The 16,085-nt window shown below is 41.1% G+C and overlaps 1 protein-coding gene across 1 annotated transcript; it reads right to left on the bottom strand.

The window, feature by feature from the left end:
- Nucleotides 1-889: 889 nt before the first annotated feature.
- On the bottom strand, nt 890-15,998 carry CMPK1 (cytidine/uridine monophosphate kinase 1). Its single transcript, XM_082286825.1, has 6 exons — nt 15,783-15,998; nt 6,784-6,930; nt 5,767-5,919; nt 4,197-4,273; nt 4,016-4,112; nt 890-3,200 (listed from the first exon to the last, which is right to left on the bottom strand). The coding sequence occupies exons 1-6, from the start codon at nt 15,855-15,857 to the stop codon at nt 3,159-3,161; spliced, it is 591 nt and encodes a 196-aa protein (XP_082142951.1). The 5' UTR covers nt 15,858-15,998; the 3' UTR covers nt 890-3,158.
- Between the last annotated feature and the right edge of the window lie 87 nt (nt 15,999-16,085).

The following is a 16,085-nucleotide window of genomic DNA, read 5'->3' as shown; positions in this document are numbered from 1 at the left end:
CTGTCCAAAAGGTGCAAATTTGACGGGTAGCTTTGCCCCTGTCAGTATGTCCCTGAGGAGACACTACAACTTCAGTGTGAGGTTTCAGCAAAAGTTTGGTCTCTGCAGTTTTAGCAGCAGAAAGGTACTACCACTGCTGAAAAATCCCCTGCTTTCCCCACCCTTCAGACCAGCTCTGCAAATCTTTCCAGAGTAAAGTTTCAAGTTGGAAGGGTTGGATTCGCTGATCTTAGAGGTCTTTTCCAACCCAAATGATTCTATGATTCTAAGTTCAACACATTGTTTAATAGGAAGCTACATGTGACAAAATAACCTCTTTTGTAACAAACCTTTACATAAAATGGGTTATTTCAAAATGAGCCTGGCAGCCTCTCAGTTTCTTTTATAGAGAATATTATGTTGTGCCAATTTCCTTTAAGAACAGCCTGGAGTACAGCACGCAGGCATGTGCTGCAGAGCCAGCAGAACGGCAGTCAGGAGATCAGCTGCTGATTGAGCAGGGAATCATGAGAAATCCAGACAAAAAGTGTCTCCAACAGCAGGTGAACAATAGGTTTGTGTTTCCTAGACCATTCCAAGTCCTTTCCTTTCACACGTGTCAAATGAATTATCACTTTACTATATGAATAGAGTCATTTCACAAACTGTATAACCAAAAAAAAGTAACAATTCCACAGGCAATGGCCTGATCTTATCCTGTGCCTAAAAGGATCTTCAGGACTTTACTTTTGATGGTGAAAACTGCACTTTCACACACATACCTGTGCATGTGGCCACATGAAGTATCTAACTCTAATAAATACTCACTTTATATAGATGGATATATATGAAAAATATCACTTGTGACAGAAAACTGTAATCCAGGCACTCATTAAGCCACAGAACAAAGTTTATTGGATCTCCTCAAATTCTTTATACAGTTTTGCTGCTAAATGGACACAACACATTGGCATATTGCCTTTAATCTTTATTTCAATCATAAGTCCATCTTGAAAGAAGTGGTAACACATTTAATGGCATCTTCAATAAATAAAATGACAAAAAATCTAGTCCTTGCACAGACACATTACAATCCACTCCAAATTCAATATTGCCAAAACATTGTTGGGTGTTTTTCTAAAACTTGCTCCAGAGGTTTTTTTTTTTGCTCCAGCACTTAAATACACAGAAAAGTATATGATGAGAGAAAATGGATACTCTATTCTGAACAGAACTTGTAAAAACCAATAACTTAGAAACAAGAGTGAATTAAATCTCTCTGAATTAAAGAATCCAGTTTGAAGTATTTTTTTGAAAAACCCTGATTCTAACCTTCATATTAAAAGATGCAGTTTTGCTGGATCCTATCCATGTCAGCATACTTATACAGTAAGAATTAAATTCCAAGTTTTCTTTTTTTTTCTTTTTTTTTTTTTTTAAGGAGAAATTCATAAAGTGAGAGCATTGGCCTCCCACACTCACAGAAGCAGTCATGGTCCATATATGCTGCAGTAGTAAACAGCTATTTGTGGCCAGTCCATTGCCTGAACTCCTACCAGACTGGAAAAGCTACTGCAGTTTACCCTTGTTTCTGTACTCATCTCTTCCCCAGTCCAGCAGCCTCAATAACCTCAGCAAGATGAGAACTCCTGAAAATACAAATCTGACTGTAGGATGAGGACCAACACATCTGATTCTAATTAAAAGCTAAGCTTAATTTAAACTTTTTCCTAAGCAGAGAAAGTCATGACTAAAGAAAAGCTGAGCATCAAGATTTCCAAACTGCAATTCTGTGTAATTAGCATGTCACAAACCAATTATAGCGTCAGTTAATGTGGGAACAACCACTCTATCACTAAAATCAGATAAAACTCTCATCTTCAGGCCTTCAGTAGAAGCTTAGGGCATGCAAGGAATGCATGGTTGGGCCCCGCCCCCAGACCTATGCATACTATACAGGGGACAGAAAAGCTTAAACAAAAGACAAAATTGTACATCTGTGCAAATCAGGTTGTTTCAACCAGCTCCCTGCTCACTCCAGCTTTTGCTGCTGACTGCACTTGTCTAATTCAAGAGAACATGGTGAAGCAGGACTCTGTTTCAGGGAATGAAACTTTTTCCTGCAGTTATCTTCCCCTCAGCTGACCATATCATAACAAAAGTGCAATAACTTACAAGCTTCTCAAACAAACAGCTACTAAAATTACACTTTTTTAGGGAAACAAATCCACTAGTTTAACCATAAAAATATTTTCCCAGGTAACAAACCTTAAAGCATTTGGTAAGACAGTATTTCAATAATAATAAGGAAAAACCCTTCCACTTGTTACAAAAGACAGAACTGTTAGAAGATTTTGTTTACTGTACACTATTTAAGAGCTTTGCCATCTTGTGAAGACCATGCTGTAGTTAAGAACATAACTATCATTTAAGATAAATGAGTATTGAAATACTAAACTGACTTTCTTAATCTTTTGCAGATGAAAACAAGGAAAAATCCAGGGCCATGTCATCCAAGAACTTGCAAGACAGTTTACATCCAGAGTCATAAGGAAGCACCACTTTTCATGAAGTACTTTGTATGTCTATTCCTGAAAAGCATATTTAATAGTTTTTTGAGAACTGCTAAAACAGATTCTCATACTAACTAGCTTAACCTAGCTTAACCTAGAGAATTCAGGTTTGGGGATATAAGGGAATTTTGGATGAAAATATACTTTGGAAAAAAACCAAAAAACAACTTGCTAAACTTGGTCCAAGCATCTAAAAAACAAACAAGGGTACATGGGTCCTTCATTGCTTAATGCTGCTGTTCAGTTGATCCTTAAAAAAAAAAGTAGGTGTATGGCAATAAGGGAGAAGAAGGACTGCCCATGACAGGCACAGAACTGTGACAGAATAAACAGTTTCTTCAGAAAGATGTATTAACTGTGATTCTGCCATGTGAGTAACTGAACTTGCACTAATGGAGAACCCTGAAACTTGTATACTATAGCCACAAGAAATTATTTCCTATTTAAAAAACAGATCCATTTCTAATCAACTGCTTTTCCAATCATCTTTAGATATGTGAAAAAAAATAAAAAAAATCTTTTAAAATAATTACAAAGAGTGGACTGCAGTAGCAGCTATTCAAGCAAGATTCAAGCACAAGTTTAAGTGACATTTCAAGCTGGGAATTAGCCTTCTTTGTCGAAAATTTGTACAACTTTTTCAAAAACCTAAAAAGATAAAGAAGAATTTTATGAAGCGTTCATCAAACAGTTACTTCAAGTTAAACCAACATAGACAGTACTTAAAAGTATTTTTAAAAATATATAGGGGTTTTTTAGAACATTCACAGTAATTCTTTAACAGTGAAATTGGCATCAATTTTGGAAAGCAGATAGAAGAGCAACACTACTTCAGAAGAGTCATGAAAATATAAAAGGCAAGACCCTGTTAAACACAGAAACACTGGAAATGTGTTAAGTCCAGCTCACACTCAAGCAGAATTAATCAATTTCCTCAAGTTATTCATGTGGATACAATATTGCTGCTAGCAAGAATTTTCTTGCTTCTTTCTAAGCCTGTGGGATACTTTTTTCTCTCACAAAGAGATCAGCAGAAGTTCTGTAAACTATGAACACCTGCGACCTTGTAGAACTAAGTGTATGGTACAGTAGGAAAATATTTTGACAATGGATGTTTAGGATTTCTAGCCAATCCACCCAGGGGGTGGCTGATCCTTTGTCCAATTAGACTATGAAGAAAAAAGTCTATTAAAGAGTTTGTAAAATTATTAAAGAAATCAATCTTGCTGCACAATTCCTGCCTGTTGGACCTCTCCTCTCCTCCCTACAGCTGCGGGATACAGTAATATATTCACATCTTACTCGGTCCTTCAAGAGTCAAATCAAGAGTTCCACAACCTCCCTCAGTACTAACATCAGTGCTTAAGTAGCAGGCTAACCACACACACACACATCTCAGGAGAATGCCAAAAGTCTGTACCCTGCCACTGTCATCCCCATGTTTTTTTGGCTTATATACTTACTTCATCAACAGATTTGGAGGCATCCACTTTTCTGACTTTTCCCATTCTCTCATACAAATCTATGATAGGCCTAGTAGACTGCAGATATGTATGAATTCTAAGAGAAAGCAGAGGGAGAAAAAATCCACATTACATAGTGAAATATAAAGAGAAGGGGACTGAAAAGTTTTGAAGACAGTACCTCTTTTCCAGGCTCTCCCGATTATCATCACTCCTACCACTGCTCTTGCCTCTTTCAAGACAGCGGCCAATACATATCTACAAAAAAACATCAAAAGGATGACTACAGCCAGGAACACAAGCTGCCATCATCCTAAGAGCAGAAACAACCAAAAATCCTGAAAATCTGAATTGGCCTGGTACACAAAATACAGTCCAGATGTGGTGGATGTAAGGAGAACTCACAAGAGAAGTTAGGTTCTTCCAGAGAAGAAGGATGGTGGTTTACACTTCAGTTTATTAAAATGGGATTGGGGTCAGAGGAAGTAAAAGCAACATCAAGCTCTGTGGTTTGACTGGATCTCTGACCTGAGACATTTAAAAAAGAAAATTACCTGATTTTCAAGGATGTGCTCAGGCTTTCTGAAAAGCAGCATGTGAAATGGGACTATTAATATATGTCTGCACTAAAGGAAAGTCACTGAATGCTCTCTCAAGAATTTTGTCAGGCACACTGACAATACTAAGTTATTATCAGTTAAAATGTTCTTACTTGATATTGCTATAATGAAGACTTCAAAAATCTAAATAAAAAATGAAGAACTAACCATAGCTAGAAGTGTCCCAATAGACTTTTTTAAACCTCTCGTTAAATAAGCAAAGCTGACCCATGTACACTCCATGAATACATTTATCCTACTCATGCAAGAGGTACAATGGTTAAAAATATTTTTTTCCTACATAGTGCAATCATGGTAAGGATTATTTAGGCATTGTCTATTTGTAGATCTAGTACAAAAATCAGAATGCCAAAATAAAAGCCCCACCAAGTGAAAAAATTAATTAAGTCTTATTCAGGTTTTTAACAGAAAAATAATAATCCCTCACATGCTCTTTAGGATTACAAAATAATTGCAAATAAGTAAAAAAGAAAAGTAACAAAATCTCAGGAAGTTGGGGGAAGGGGTAAAAGGAAAAATGTCAGCTTAAGGTGCTGGGATATTCATATCAGTTTTCATGCTCAAGGGCACTGACATATTAAAAAGACAGCACATCATGGCACTTGTTAAAGGAATGTAATGGATCACTGTCAAAATGCCCTTGTAATCTAATGACTTGCTGAATAAAATATTGATTACTGACTATCCTATAGCACAGCTCATAACTATGAAACTAAAGATTGCTCCTGCACTTCAGAATTAAAGCAGACACTGTACCAAGTTCATTTTGGACTAAACAACCAATTATTAAGAGTAAACAGAGTAATATTTCCTGAAAAGTAACCAAATAATTTTGTAAAATGTATTTAAAGTTTTGATAAATCTCCTTTAGGAATGCAATTGCCTGGAGTACTTCCTCAATATAATTTATTCACATACGATTATACCAAGTGTCATTAGCTGTCTATTTCAATAAACATGCAGCTTTTCATCTGCTAAAACAAGTTGCCAAAAAATCCTTCAAACTCACAGGCCAAGTTTTCCTTCAATTCTTACATTAGCCCATTCTCCCTGACAGAGTTTAATTGTTCTTCTTGAATGATTCTCACAATAATGCAAGAAAGGAAGTTACAGAATTACACACTTCATTACCTCATTGTCACAATCAAAAAAGAGAACAAAGGAAACATCCGCCTTTCCATCCATAGTCTTATTCCAGCCTTGAAGATTATCTTCATTCCTGGGAAACCCATCAATCAAAAACTTGTTCTTCTGGGAATTGGCAGCCATTGTTTGATCCATAGCCTGATAAAAGATAATTCAGTTCACAATCTCCTGCCCATACACTGATTTATCTACTTATTAATTTACCCCCAAAATGCTGACATGGTAAATTGAGAAGCATTTATTTTAGGGTTATTGCAGATTTACAAAATGTGCTTTTGTTTCATTATCAATGCATGCTGGTTAATTCACTGTTGCACCAACACAGCTATTATTCAAACTGAATTCATTATTTCACAAAGCTCAAAATCTCATAACACAATCACAGCTTTAAATCTGATTCTCTACAAGATACTGGGAAGTGTCTTTACACAATAAGGCATCAAAACATTCCTGATCTAGAGTTAATTCTAAGGGAAAAGCTCCAGATACATTTAGTGCCACGAACAGCAGCCTTTTTTTGACTGAAAAGAGATACTCCCATTGTTTTCATGGACATCCAATAAGGATAAAGGCTGGAGCTTTTCCTTCCACAAGAACATCAGTAGGTGCTCTTCTCCTTCAACTGACTATCTATTTTGTGATTAAACTTACAAATCTTAGTGCCTTTAAGGCCTCTAACCTCCAATCAAATATGACTGAGTGGACCAAGAGGTTCAAAAGCTAGTGCAGGAAAATAAGAAATACAGTTTCATTGATTTTTCTAGAGCTACTAAAAAATAAAGAAAAAGAAAAATAATCCATTTTCACAGATCCCCAGGTAGGAGAGGCCCTCAGCACTCCAGCAGTCAGAAGGAAACACAAGTGATTGCTGAGAGAAGCCTCTCCGTGTCTGCCCATTCACACCGCTCACACTGGAGGAAAGGCAGCTCTGCCAGAACACAGCCACTGCTTTGCTGCTTAGTCTGCAAGAGTGACCCTGCAAGGAAATGGCCCTTTCCTTACCCTCTTCAGCAAGCTGATTGTTATTTCAACCGGCACGATTTCCCCCTCCTTAATGTAGTTCTCAATGAGTTCTCCATACTGGGAGCCCGGCCTTTTCCGCTCATCCCGGAGGAGGTCACCGGCAGAAAGGTGCGTGTAGCCGTATTTCTGCAATGGCAAAACAAACACAGGCTCCCTTCAGTCAGAGCACTTGTGCAAACCTGACATCAGCCAACAGTGTCAGCCCTACTCATCCTTGCATTGCAACAGAAAAACCCAGGGAATTGCATCTTGCTAGTGACAGATCTGTTCCATCTTCAGTGTGCAATCTCAAGCACACTCTGCACAGAGCATACACAGGAAGAATCAGAGAGTCATGAAAGATGGAAAAGACCTCCAAGATCACTGAGTCCAGCCTTTGGCCAAGCATCATTGTGACAATGAAACCAAAGCTTTAAGTGCCACGTGCAGTTGTTTCTTGAATCCTTCCATGAATGGTGACTCCACCACCTCCCTGGGCAGCCTGTTCCAGTGTCTGACAACCATTTCAGTGATGAAATTCTTCCAGATGTTCAACCTAAACCTCCCCTGGTACAGCTTCAGGCCATTTCCTCTTGTCCTGTTCCTGGCTGCCAGGGAGAAGAGGCTGACTCTTATCTTAGTAAAACTCCTTTCAGGGAGCTCTGCATGAGGTTTCCCCCAAGCCTCCTTTTCTTCAGGCTAAACACCCCCAGTTCCCTCAGCTGCTGCTCAGAGGACTCACTCTCCAGACCCTTCCCCAGCTCCATTACCGTTCTCTGGACACACCCCAGCACCTCAATGTCTTTTTGAAGTGAGGGGACCAGAACTGGACATCCTTGGGTAAAATGCTCAACAGGGCTTTGGTCAGGTATTTGTGTACAGTTTTCAAAGGCAATTTTGTTATGTTTGGAAACAAGACAAGACTTTTGTTTGACTACCCACTTAAAGAAAACATATAAAGTGATTGCAGGTCCTTTGGAGCTGGAGGAATGTCCCAAGCACAGGGTAAGTCAGAAATCCCTATGTTCATGTGGTTCTGGCATCAACTTCCTCTCCTACCTTGGTGAAATCACCTATAACACGGCAGCTGCACAGTCCTCCTGCCCCTGCTACCTTCTTCCCTGGGATGACCATGACAAACCCGGAGAGCAGCCCTTGGGGAAAACCAGTGACTTCTCCTAAGGATGACGTGGCACATGAAGGTAAATAACTACACTGGTGCCACCCTCTGTCACACCACCAAGAGTAAATAGAGAGAGCAGAGAGATCAGGTTCAGATCTATCAATCTTGATAGCAGTGTGCAGGAAAACGGCACACACCATTGCTCTTTCACCTCAAACTGCAGCTAAAATAGTCACTAATAAAAAATACTGAGGGAAAGTATTTATTACACTTGAATTTCTCAGGCATTTATCATTGTAAATAGATCCTAGTGCAAGCATACATTCCTAAGAGAAATGCATTGTTACAGGGGAAATTTCACAGCACAAACTAGTAATTTTCTCAGCTCATTTAACACTGCAAGAAAAGTAACGAAGTGCACTATTCTCCTCAACCAAATATAGTCCATAAAAACAGGCAATAAAGACATCTCCTTGGTGAGTGCCTAAGCTAGCTATACATCCAAAACAGAGCACACATATACATTCTCACCTGAAAGTTTTTACACAAAACAAAAGCAACAGCAAAAAACTTCAGGGTTATCAGTTTGGCTGCAGCCACATCCAAAGCAAATTTTAAACAAGGTGTCTGAGAGGCATAATAATGTGACTACACACTTGGTGAGGCTGTGAACTTAGGATTTAAAAACTTGGCTACCAAACTAAGTACAACAGAAATATTACACAACCCACTAAGTGACTTTAAAACATTTCAGTTGCTTTCCAATTTCACCCACAAAAGCATGGAAAGTTAGTTCTGCCATAGTCATAATTTAAGAAGGGATATAATTACCTAAATCTCCAAAACTGTACACAGTTGGCAAAAAACAGAAGTAAGATTTTGCTGTAAGTAACTGTGAAGGAAAAGCTCCACAGACATCCTCTGTAAGCTCACTGTACTCTTGCTTAATGTACATTGCATTTGGATATGCCAAACTAATTGCTAATCTATATATTTATAACCTACAGAAGCCATAAACCAGAATAAATCATTCCTTATAAGCAAGAAACATTCCTCTGCTGAATGCTAAATTAACACATAGTTCTTCTTGCTAAAGTTATAGAATGATGATTTTTTTAACATCAGGTTTCTACAAAGGAGAAAACAGGAGGAAAATATAATCCCTTAGGTTTTAGAGGATTACCAAACCATTTAATTTTCCTTGGCATTTCCCTTTTCATGCATAAAAATGAAATTGAGTCAGACAATTGTTGGAATTCTCCATCTTTTGCAACAGCAAACTAAAGTAGTTTTTAACGGCTGAACTGGAAAGTAAAAGACAGAAGTGTTTTAAAGTGCTGTTGTACAAACAGACTTGTTTGAGATAATAATAAATTATATTCAAGACTAACTCTCAGAATGGCTTAACCAGGCAATAAGAAAAACAAACCTCTCCTTCAGGGGCAAAACATCTATTTGTTAACTGTACTGAGGCAAGAGCCAAAGAAAACACATCGGTTTAAACAATGCAAACAAGGGGGGAGAACGGCTTGGCTGCTGCTCCACACACAGAAGGCTTCAGAGATGTGGTGCTCACGCTACCCTTGCCAGTTTTAATCCAGGCATTCAGGACAAAAAGTTTTCTTTCGTTTTAGGTGAGAGAAACCCTCAGCAAGCGTCCTGAACAGGAGCAAATCATCGCAGTGCCAAGGGCTCGCAGCAGAAACTGTGATGTAACTGCACAAAACAGGGTCAAAACGCTCTCGCGTCTTGACAAGGTCTGCCTTGTGCCAGCAGGACTTTCCAGCAGTGCCAAGCACATCTTGATGCAATCCCCAGAATGGGACTCGTTGCCCCTCCTGCCTAATCCTTCTCCTCTGCAGTCAAAAAGGGAGCAGGATTGTGGCTGCCAAACAACGAAAAAGAAGTTTCCCCAGCTCTTACTAGACACATGTCAGATTGAAAGGATGACTTGAAAAAAAATTAGGTCAAAAAAAATATTTCCAAATACTTGGATGCCAAGCACCTAAAATCTGGAGGGATTCTGATATTACAGAGAAGGAAAAAGAAAATACAGAATTAACTATTCTAACATGTATTTCAGGGATAATGTTTTCTGCTATGCTGTCAGGCTGGTGGGATCTATGAAAAGATCTAAGTTACAATTACACAAGTTCTCATTATTACACAAGTAGTGCAAGCCCTTCATGCTGCAATGATTTGTTCCAATTCAGGACACTTGCTGAGGGTTTCTCTCACCTAAAATAAAAGAAATTTTTGTGCCCTGAACACCTTGATTAAAACTGTCAAGAGTAGTGCCAGCTCTACTCTATTACACCAGTTCTCATTATCTTTAAAACTATATTTCTGAATTACGGGTCTCCAAATATAATTTACAAAAACCAATTGTGAATGAAAAAGTGCTGTCTTCAGCACCACTGTAGACATCCTCCTCTTCTGCTTTAAAAAAATTAAAACATAAAAATCATTAAAAAAAAAAGAAATCCCAGTGAAATGGAAAGGCAAGATCAAAGTCCATCAATCCCATCACAGCAGCAGTGGATAGAGCAGATCAGAACACCACTTGCTGTTTGTCTCTCTCTGCCTGGTCAGTCAGCCCCCACGCAGCAGGACAAACTGGGACACACAAGCTGTGTGCTCCACATCTCCAAATTCCAACCCGAGACTGCAGCCTCCCCGGGATGCCCTTCCCTCCCCTGCCCTCCAGCCCTTCCAGCTTCCTTCTGTCAGCCGGGATTTGCAACTTTCCCTCTGCAGACAGAACACGCTTTGTTTTCCGTAAATACAATAAACAGATGAACAGAACTGGAAATCCATGAGTCACATCTGTGCCACGCTGGAACCAGGCGGAGTCTGCTCCAGCAATCTCGGGCAGTCAGGAAGGATCGGTGGTGTCAGGAAGGATCGGTGGTGTCAGGAAGGATCGGTGGTGTGCGGCAGCTGCCGCTGGGACTCCTTCCACAGCCCCTTCCGAAGGGCACGGGGTTTATTTCTGATTCAGCCCTGTGTGGTCTTGCAACACATCTCCCCACTAAACACACAGCTTGAGACTTCCTTAAGGGAGCAGAAGCCAAGAAGCAAGAGAAACACAAATTACTGCTTTGACCTTGACTCCTATCTTGGCTTATCATTGTTTGAAAATGAAAGTCACAGGGCTTAAGATTTAAACAAATAAAATACAAACTTTTATTGCCCCAGTTCTGACCTGTCATCTCTTGGGCAACCTTAATAAACAACCAAAACTTGCTACATACACCATTCAAGAACTAGTTAAAATAAAAAATAGAACTGTGTAAAGCCTGCAGCATTTGGGGTTTTTTTAACCTAGAAAGTTTTTGTCTGACCTATTAGCACATGGAATTAAATCTTTGGGGTACAGACTATAATACAGTAATAAACCTTGTCTGCTTATTCCAATTTTAAAAAATGGAAGAAATTTTCTTAGTTTGAAATGTGTTCTTGTCTCTGGGAAAGAAAAACAAACAAAAACCCCACATTAACAAACCAAAACACACAACACTGACAGTGCCTCCAAGGGAGAAAGGGGCAAACAGAGCACCCCAGTGCTTCAGGAGCACTGACTCAATACAAGGCACCCCCAGTATGTTCAGGAAAGTCTAAAATTTAATGCCCAGTGTTCTGCAAAACGGAGATGTTCAGGGCTAAATCTTCAGGGGGTAGATTAAAACACTCACCATGCTTTAAAAAAAAAAAAGCTGCAAAGTTCAGAAATAAAAATTCATATTCTAAAAATCAACTATGAGAACTTAAGGCTAAGTAGAATACTAATACTTGACACTCATTAAAGCGATTTCGGAAGGTGAGTTTAAAGCAAACAATTCAAACCCCGTTTTTATTTCAGGGAAGTTAACACCGTCTCTCAGCAGACTTCTAGAAGACAATTAACTCATGACAGCAAAACCTAAATCCTCTGCTACTTTCAGAGAGGCATTTCTGATACAAAGAATTATTCTTTGCACTGTTTCCTTCACCCTAGGAAATCTCCTTATCATATATCCCAAAGCAACTTAACAGCTTTTTCCATTTGGATATTAACTTATGCTCCTACAAAAACGAAAAGGCTCAGCATCCCACCTTCTGGAATTAATTTTAGATTTAACCACAAACATACAGGATAGGGCTGTGGCAGAGGTGAATTGTATTTTAGGTACACTGAGAGCGATGTGTTGCATACCCCAAATCTCTACAGATCACCTTGCCAAAACAAACAGACAAAAAAGTACATCTCAAATCTTGTTTGGAATAAAGACAAGTGATTTAGTTATTATTCTTCCCACCAACCAAAGAGCTTTGCATCCCAGGCAGAGGTTATAAGGATTTAAAATTTAAGCATAAGAAAGCATATTTTGTGCAGATTTGCTGAATGCATTTTTTTCCCTTGACTTTACTGTAATGATTTTATAAGCAAAGTTCAGAAGTCAGCAATAAAGCACATTTCATTATCTCACAGTCACAGAAGATACACTGTGGAAAGCATGAAGGTTATTGCAAGAACCTGCATTCAAATGACATCATTCAACTCTAGCTCAAATATTCTGCCTCACATGACAGCTACGCAACAGCCCCAGATGATGGCAAGCTCCACCTAACAAAGCTGTGGAAGGTTTCAGGAGTTAATCTGCAAAGCTGGAAGGGAGAGGATAAGAACTTAAGAGGGAATTCTACTTCATCCCTCTCTAAATAGGAGGAACTGCTCCAGAACAGCAGCAGTTCTGCAGCATTTGCATTTCTCTGACAATTCTGTGTGTCTGTGGAACATACAGGAGTTGAGTCTTCCCTCTGTATCGGAGAAAACCAGCCTGGTTCAGCTGTTTCATCCAACCTTATCTGTGGAGATAAAGAATCCTAATCACTTACCCACTGCTCCCTTTCTTACATTGTGTCAATATCCATTTCCACTTGTTATTAGGTCTTCTTCCTTCAAATAATTTCTCAGTTTGTGTCCAAATTTGGCACGAATACATGCCTTCTCCACATTCAGGGACTCCAGCACACACATATTGAGCAGTTATGACTTAGGCTAGTACTTAACAAACACCTGTTTCACCTACAACATGGGATACCCATCTCCCTTTTCTGGGAACGTAAAGCACAGTCAGCAAAAGAAATTACAACACTTCTTTGAGAAATCGTTCCCAGGTAGTAAGTACATAATATCCCCTTTACTCTACAAAACACAGACACCCTTGGTTTTTAATAAAAATGGTTTGATGCTAAAATCATACAAGATCTCACCTCAGCCAAATGAGACTTCTTCCACTTGTGATGTGCTCTGTCCCAAATCTCCAGTATGAACAGCAAACAAGACGTATTTATAGCTCATACTGACTTTTTGTTCAGCACAACCTTCAGCTCTACAGCAAGATACTGGGTCAGATTCATTCCAAATGTAAACTAATACTATGCAGTCCATTTACAACAAGGATGAATGAGGTTTATTATTACTCAGCTACAGCCCCCTTTCCTCTGTGGCAAACAGCCAACAGGGTTTAAAGTACAAATAAAAATAGATTTCCAACCTAAAGGCAGCGTTGACTGCACACAGGCTGCTCACTCGCCTGCAGCAGGGCTCTCTGGGGGCTGCCAGGGGCCAGGTTGAGGATTTGTGCTTAGAAAAGCTGCTGCTCTCCAGTACCTCTGCTGTGTTTCACCCACACTTCTCTGTTCATGTACCCTTTTTCTAAAGTTTTCCAGCACACTTGCATCAGTCCAACTGTTTCTTAAACTACCTCAGACCCTTTGCGCCTCCCAGTTTAGCCAGTGACTCTCATGGAGGTGTCTGAGCCAGCACGAAGGTTGTCCTTTGCATTCAACAGGTCTGAGTGCTTTCTACTGTCTGCCCACTGACTTCAATAAACTTCTTTCCATGTGATGAACAGGATTAACAGAATTAAAGCAAATTTGCATTTATTTGAATTTGGATTTCCTTTTCCAGGCTTAGAGAAGAAAATAAATACAGCACAAGCAAGGTTTTTCTTTTTTCCTTTCTAGCTGGAAATACAATTTGAGTAGCAATGGCTCATTTGAACTCCTGCTAATAAAGTGGTCTTTATCCAATTGTATCAGCCTATCCAGCCACAGGCATTTATCCTCCTAAACACAGGCCAGCAGCCACACAAGGTACTTCAGCCCTGAGGCTACCCTAATGGTTTAGTGAAAGCCATTAATGACAGCCTACAAGGTCCCCCTATAGTTTAAGCTCATTTGTTTGCTACATGCCAAGGGCTGAATTTGACCTTACCAAAAAGGCTTTATGAGCACAATGAACCTTCCATCCCACAATTTAATTTAATGAATATGCTGGTTTGAATGCAAGTCTGTACTTTGTGGTTTAAATCCTTCAGAACTAAAGTCATAACGGCATTTTTAAGTCTGGACCAAATTCACTTAACTTAGTTATACAACACAGAGGTCTGGGATGTAACAGCAGCGTGGATAAACTGTAACAGTACTCCCAGGGCACCACCAGAACAGAGGACACACACAATGTGCCTGTTCCAGGAGTTTTGAGGTTCTTTCCCACCAATAGTTTCAGGAACATGGGCATCACCACAGTTCTTAAACATTTCTTTTGGTGAGGGTATGGATAAGCTTTGATCCTATATAGCTTTTAGTAAGAAAAGTACATACAACTGCTCAGTAAAAAAAAAGGGGAAAAAAAAAAAGATAAAAGAGCTGTTTCAAATCCAGCATACACACATGTTTGGAAGCATTCAGCTCTAACTATTTCCGTAATTATCCACCTGGATACAGTGTAATTACCCCTGCGGTTTTTGGTGTTTAAAAGGACACCATGTATCATCCACCGTTCTTTCTTAGATATTTGTTGTCTCAAAAGGCCGGAAAAAACGTATTCGGAAAACTGAAAATTTGATAATATAACTGAAAGTTTAGTCAACTTATACTGTCAGTCTTAAGCTTTTTAAAAAGAAAGAATAAGATGAACCATCTATGGGATCAGGATATCCTTTGACCTCTACCATATTGTGTCACAGAAAAAAAAAAAATTTGTCCTATTTTTAACGTGTTACTTCCACAACTTATTGAAATGGCACTGGGTCAAAAAGCCAGCACCCTGCAATGTCTGCTGTACCAGCTGTAACATTTATGGGACAGGCCTCAGAAGACATGGACCTTGATCCATTTGAAGTGCACGTATTCCCAATCGCTGTAAGACACCTCACGTCCTCTCCGAGGCCACAGCCCCGGCTGCCTCAGCATCCGGGTGGCAGCCCCTAGCCACCTACGTGGCCATGCAGACGTGTACGGAGCCACCCACTCGGGATGGGCTGCAGGACTGGCCTGACAAGGCAGCACCGCCCGGGCGGCCGGGAACTTCTCCAGGGCCGCTGTCCTGCCCCTCCGCCAAGGCACAGAGGGCAATCGGTGCTCCCAGCCAAAACTGGGGCAGCCTCCAGACCCCAAGTGGCTGTCCCCCCAGTGGATGCAAAAACGCCAGTGGTGTCCCCAGCGTGGATGCCAGCGCAGGCAGACCCACCGGGTGGGGTGTGATCCCGCGGGACTGAGGGAAAAGGCAGGAGGGAAAAGGCCAGGCGGCCTGACAGGGCCTGGAAGGGAACGGAGGGGCTGCCCCACCACTTCACCCACTAAGGGGGAGATGTGGGTCAGTTATTATTATTTATCGCCTCGAAGGGAAGAGAAATGGATGGAGGCTCGACAAGAGACCAGACCGAAAGGCAGATGAGGGTCCCGCCACCGAGCAGAGAGGGACACGACCCCCAAGCAACCACCCCAAAGAGGGCCAGGGGCTCCACAGAGGGATCCTACAACTCCCAGGGCCCCCCGCGGCCGGGGGGTCGCCAGGCCGCGCAGTCCCGCATCCCCTCCACCTCACCTCCACGATGCGAGCGCACTGCGTCCCCTTGCCCGCCCCGGGCCCGCCGAGGACGAAGACGACGACGGGCTTCATCAGGAGAAGGAGGCGGCGGCGTTGCAGCAGCAGGACAGCGGCGACGGGGCGGCGGCCGTGGGGCGGCCGAGGGGCGGAAGGGGAGCAGCGGGGCCGAAGCCGGGGCTGTGACCGGGGCTGTGACTGTGGCACCACCGCCGCCGCGCTGTCCCCGCGGAGGGAAAGTGCTTCCGGGTCCCGGGCGGGGCGGGGCGGGCACGTGGGCGCGGGGCTGGCGGCGGCGGCGGC

This window comes from Coloeus monedula, assembly GCF_965178545.1.
Source record: "Coloeus monedula genome assembly, chromosome: 9".
NCBI classification, from domain to species: domain Eukaryota; kingdom Metazoa; phylum Chordata; class Aves; order Passeriformes; family Corvidae; genus Coloeus; species Coloeus monedula.
The sequence above is the reverse complement of the archived record's forward strand: the minus strand, read 5'-3'. Positions and strand labels throughout refer to the sequence as shown.

What these genes read in the sequence shown, in the direction of transcription:
- CMPK1 (XM_082286825.1), bottom strand. Translation starts at nt 15,857, where the DNA reads ATGAAGCCCGTCGTCGTCTTCGTCCTCGGCGGGCCCGGGGCGGGCAAG. An exon ending in CAATCAGCTTGCTGAAGAGG is followed by an intron (nt 5,920 to 6,783) that starts GTAAGGAAAGGG and finishes ATCTTTTATCAG; the next exon opens with GCTATGGATCAAACAATGGC. An exon ending in CCTCCAAATCTGTTGATGAA is followed by an intron (nt 3,201 to 4,015) that starts GTAAGTATATAA and finishes TTATCTTTTTAG; the next exon opens with GTTTTTGAAAAAGTTGTACA.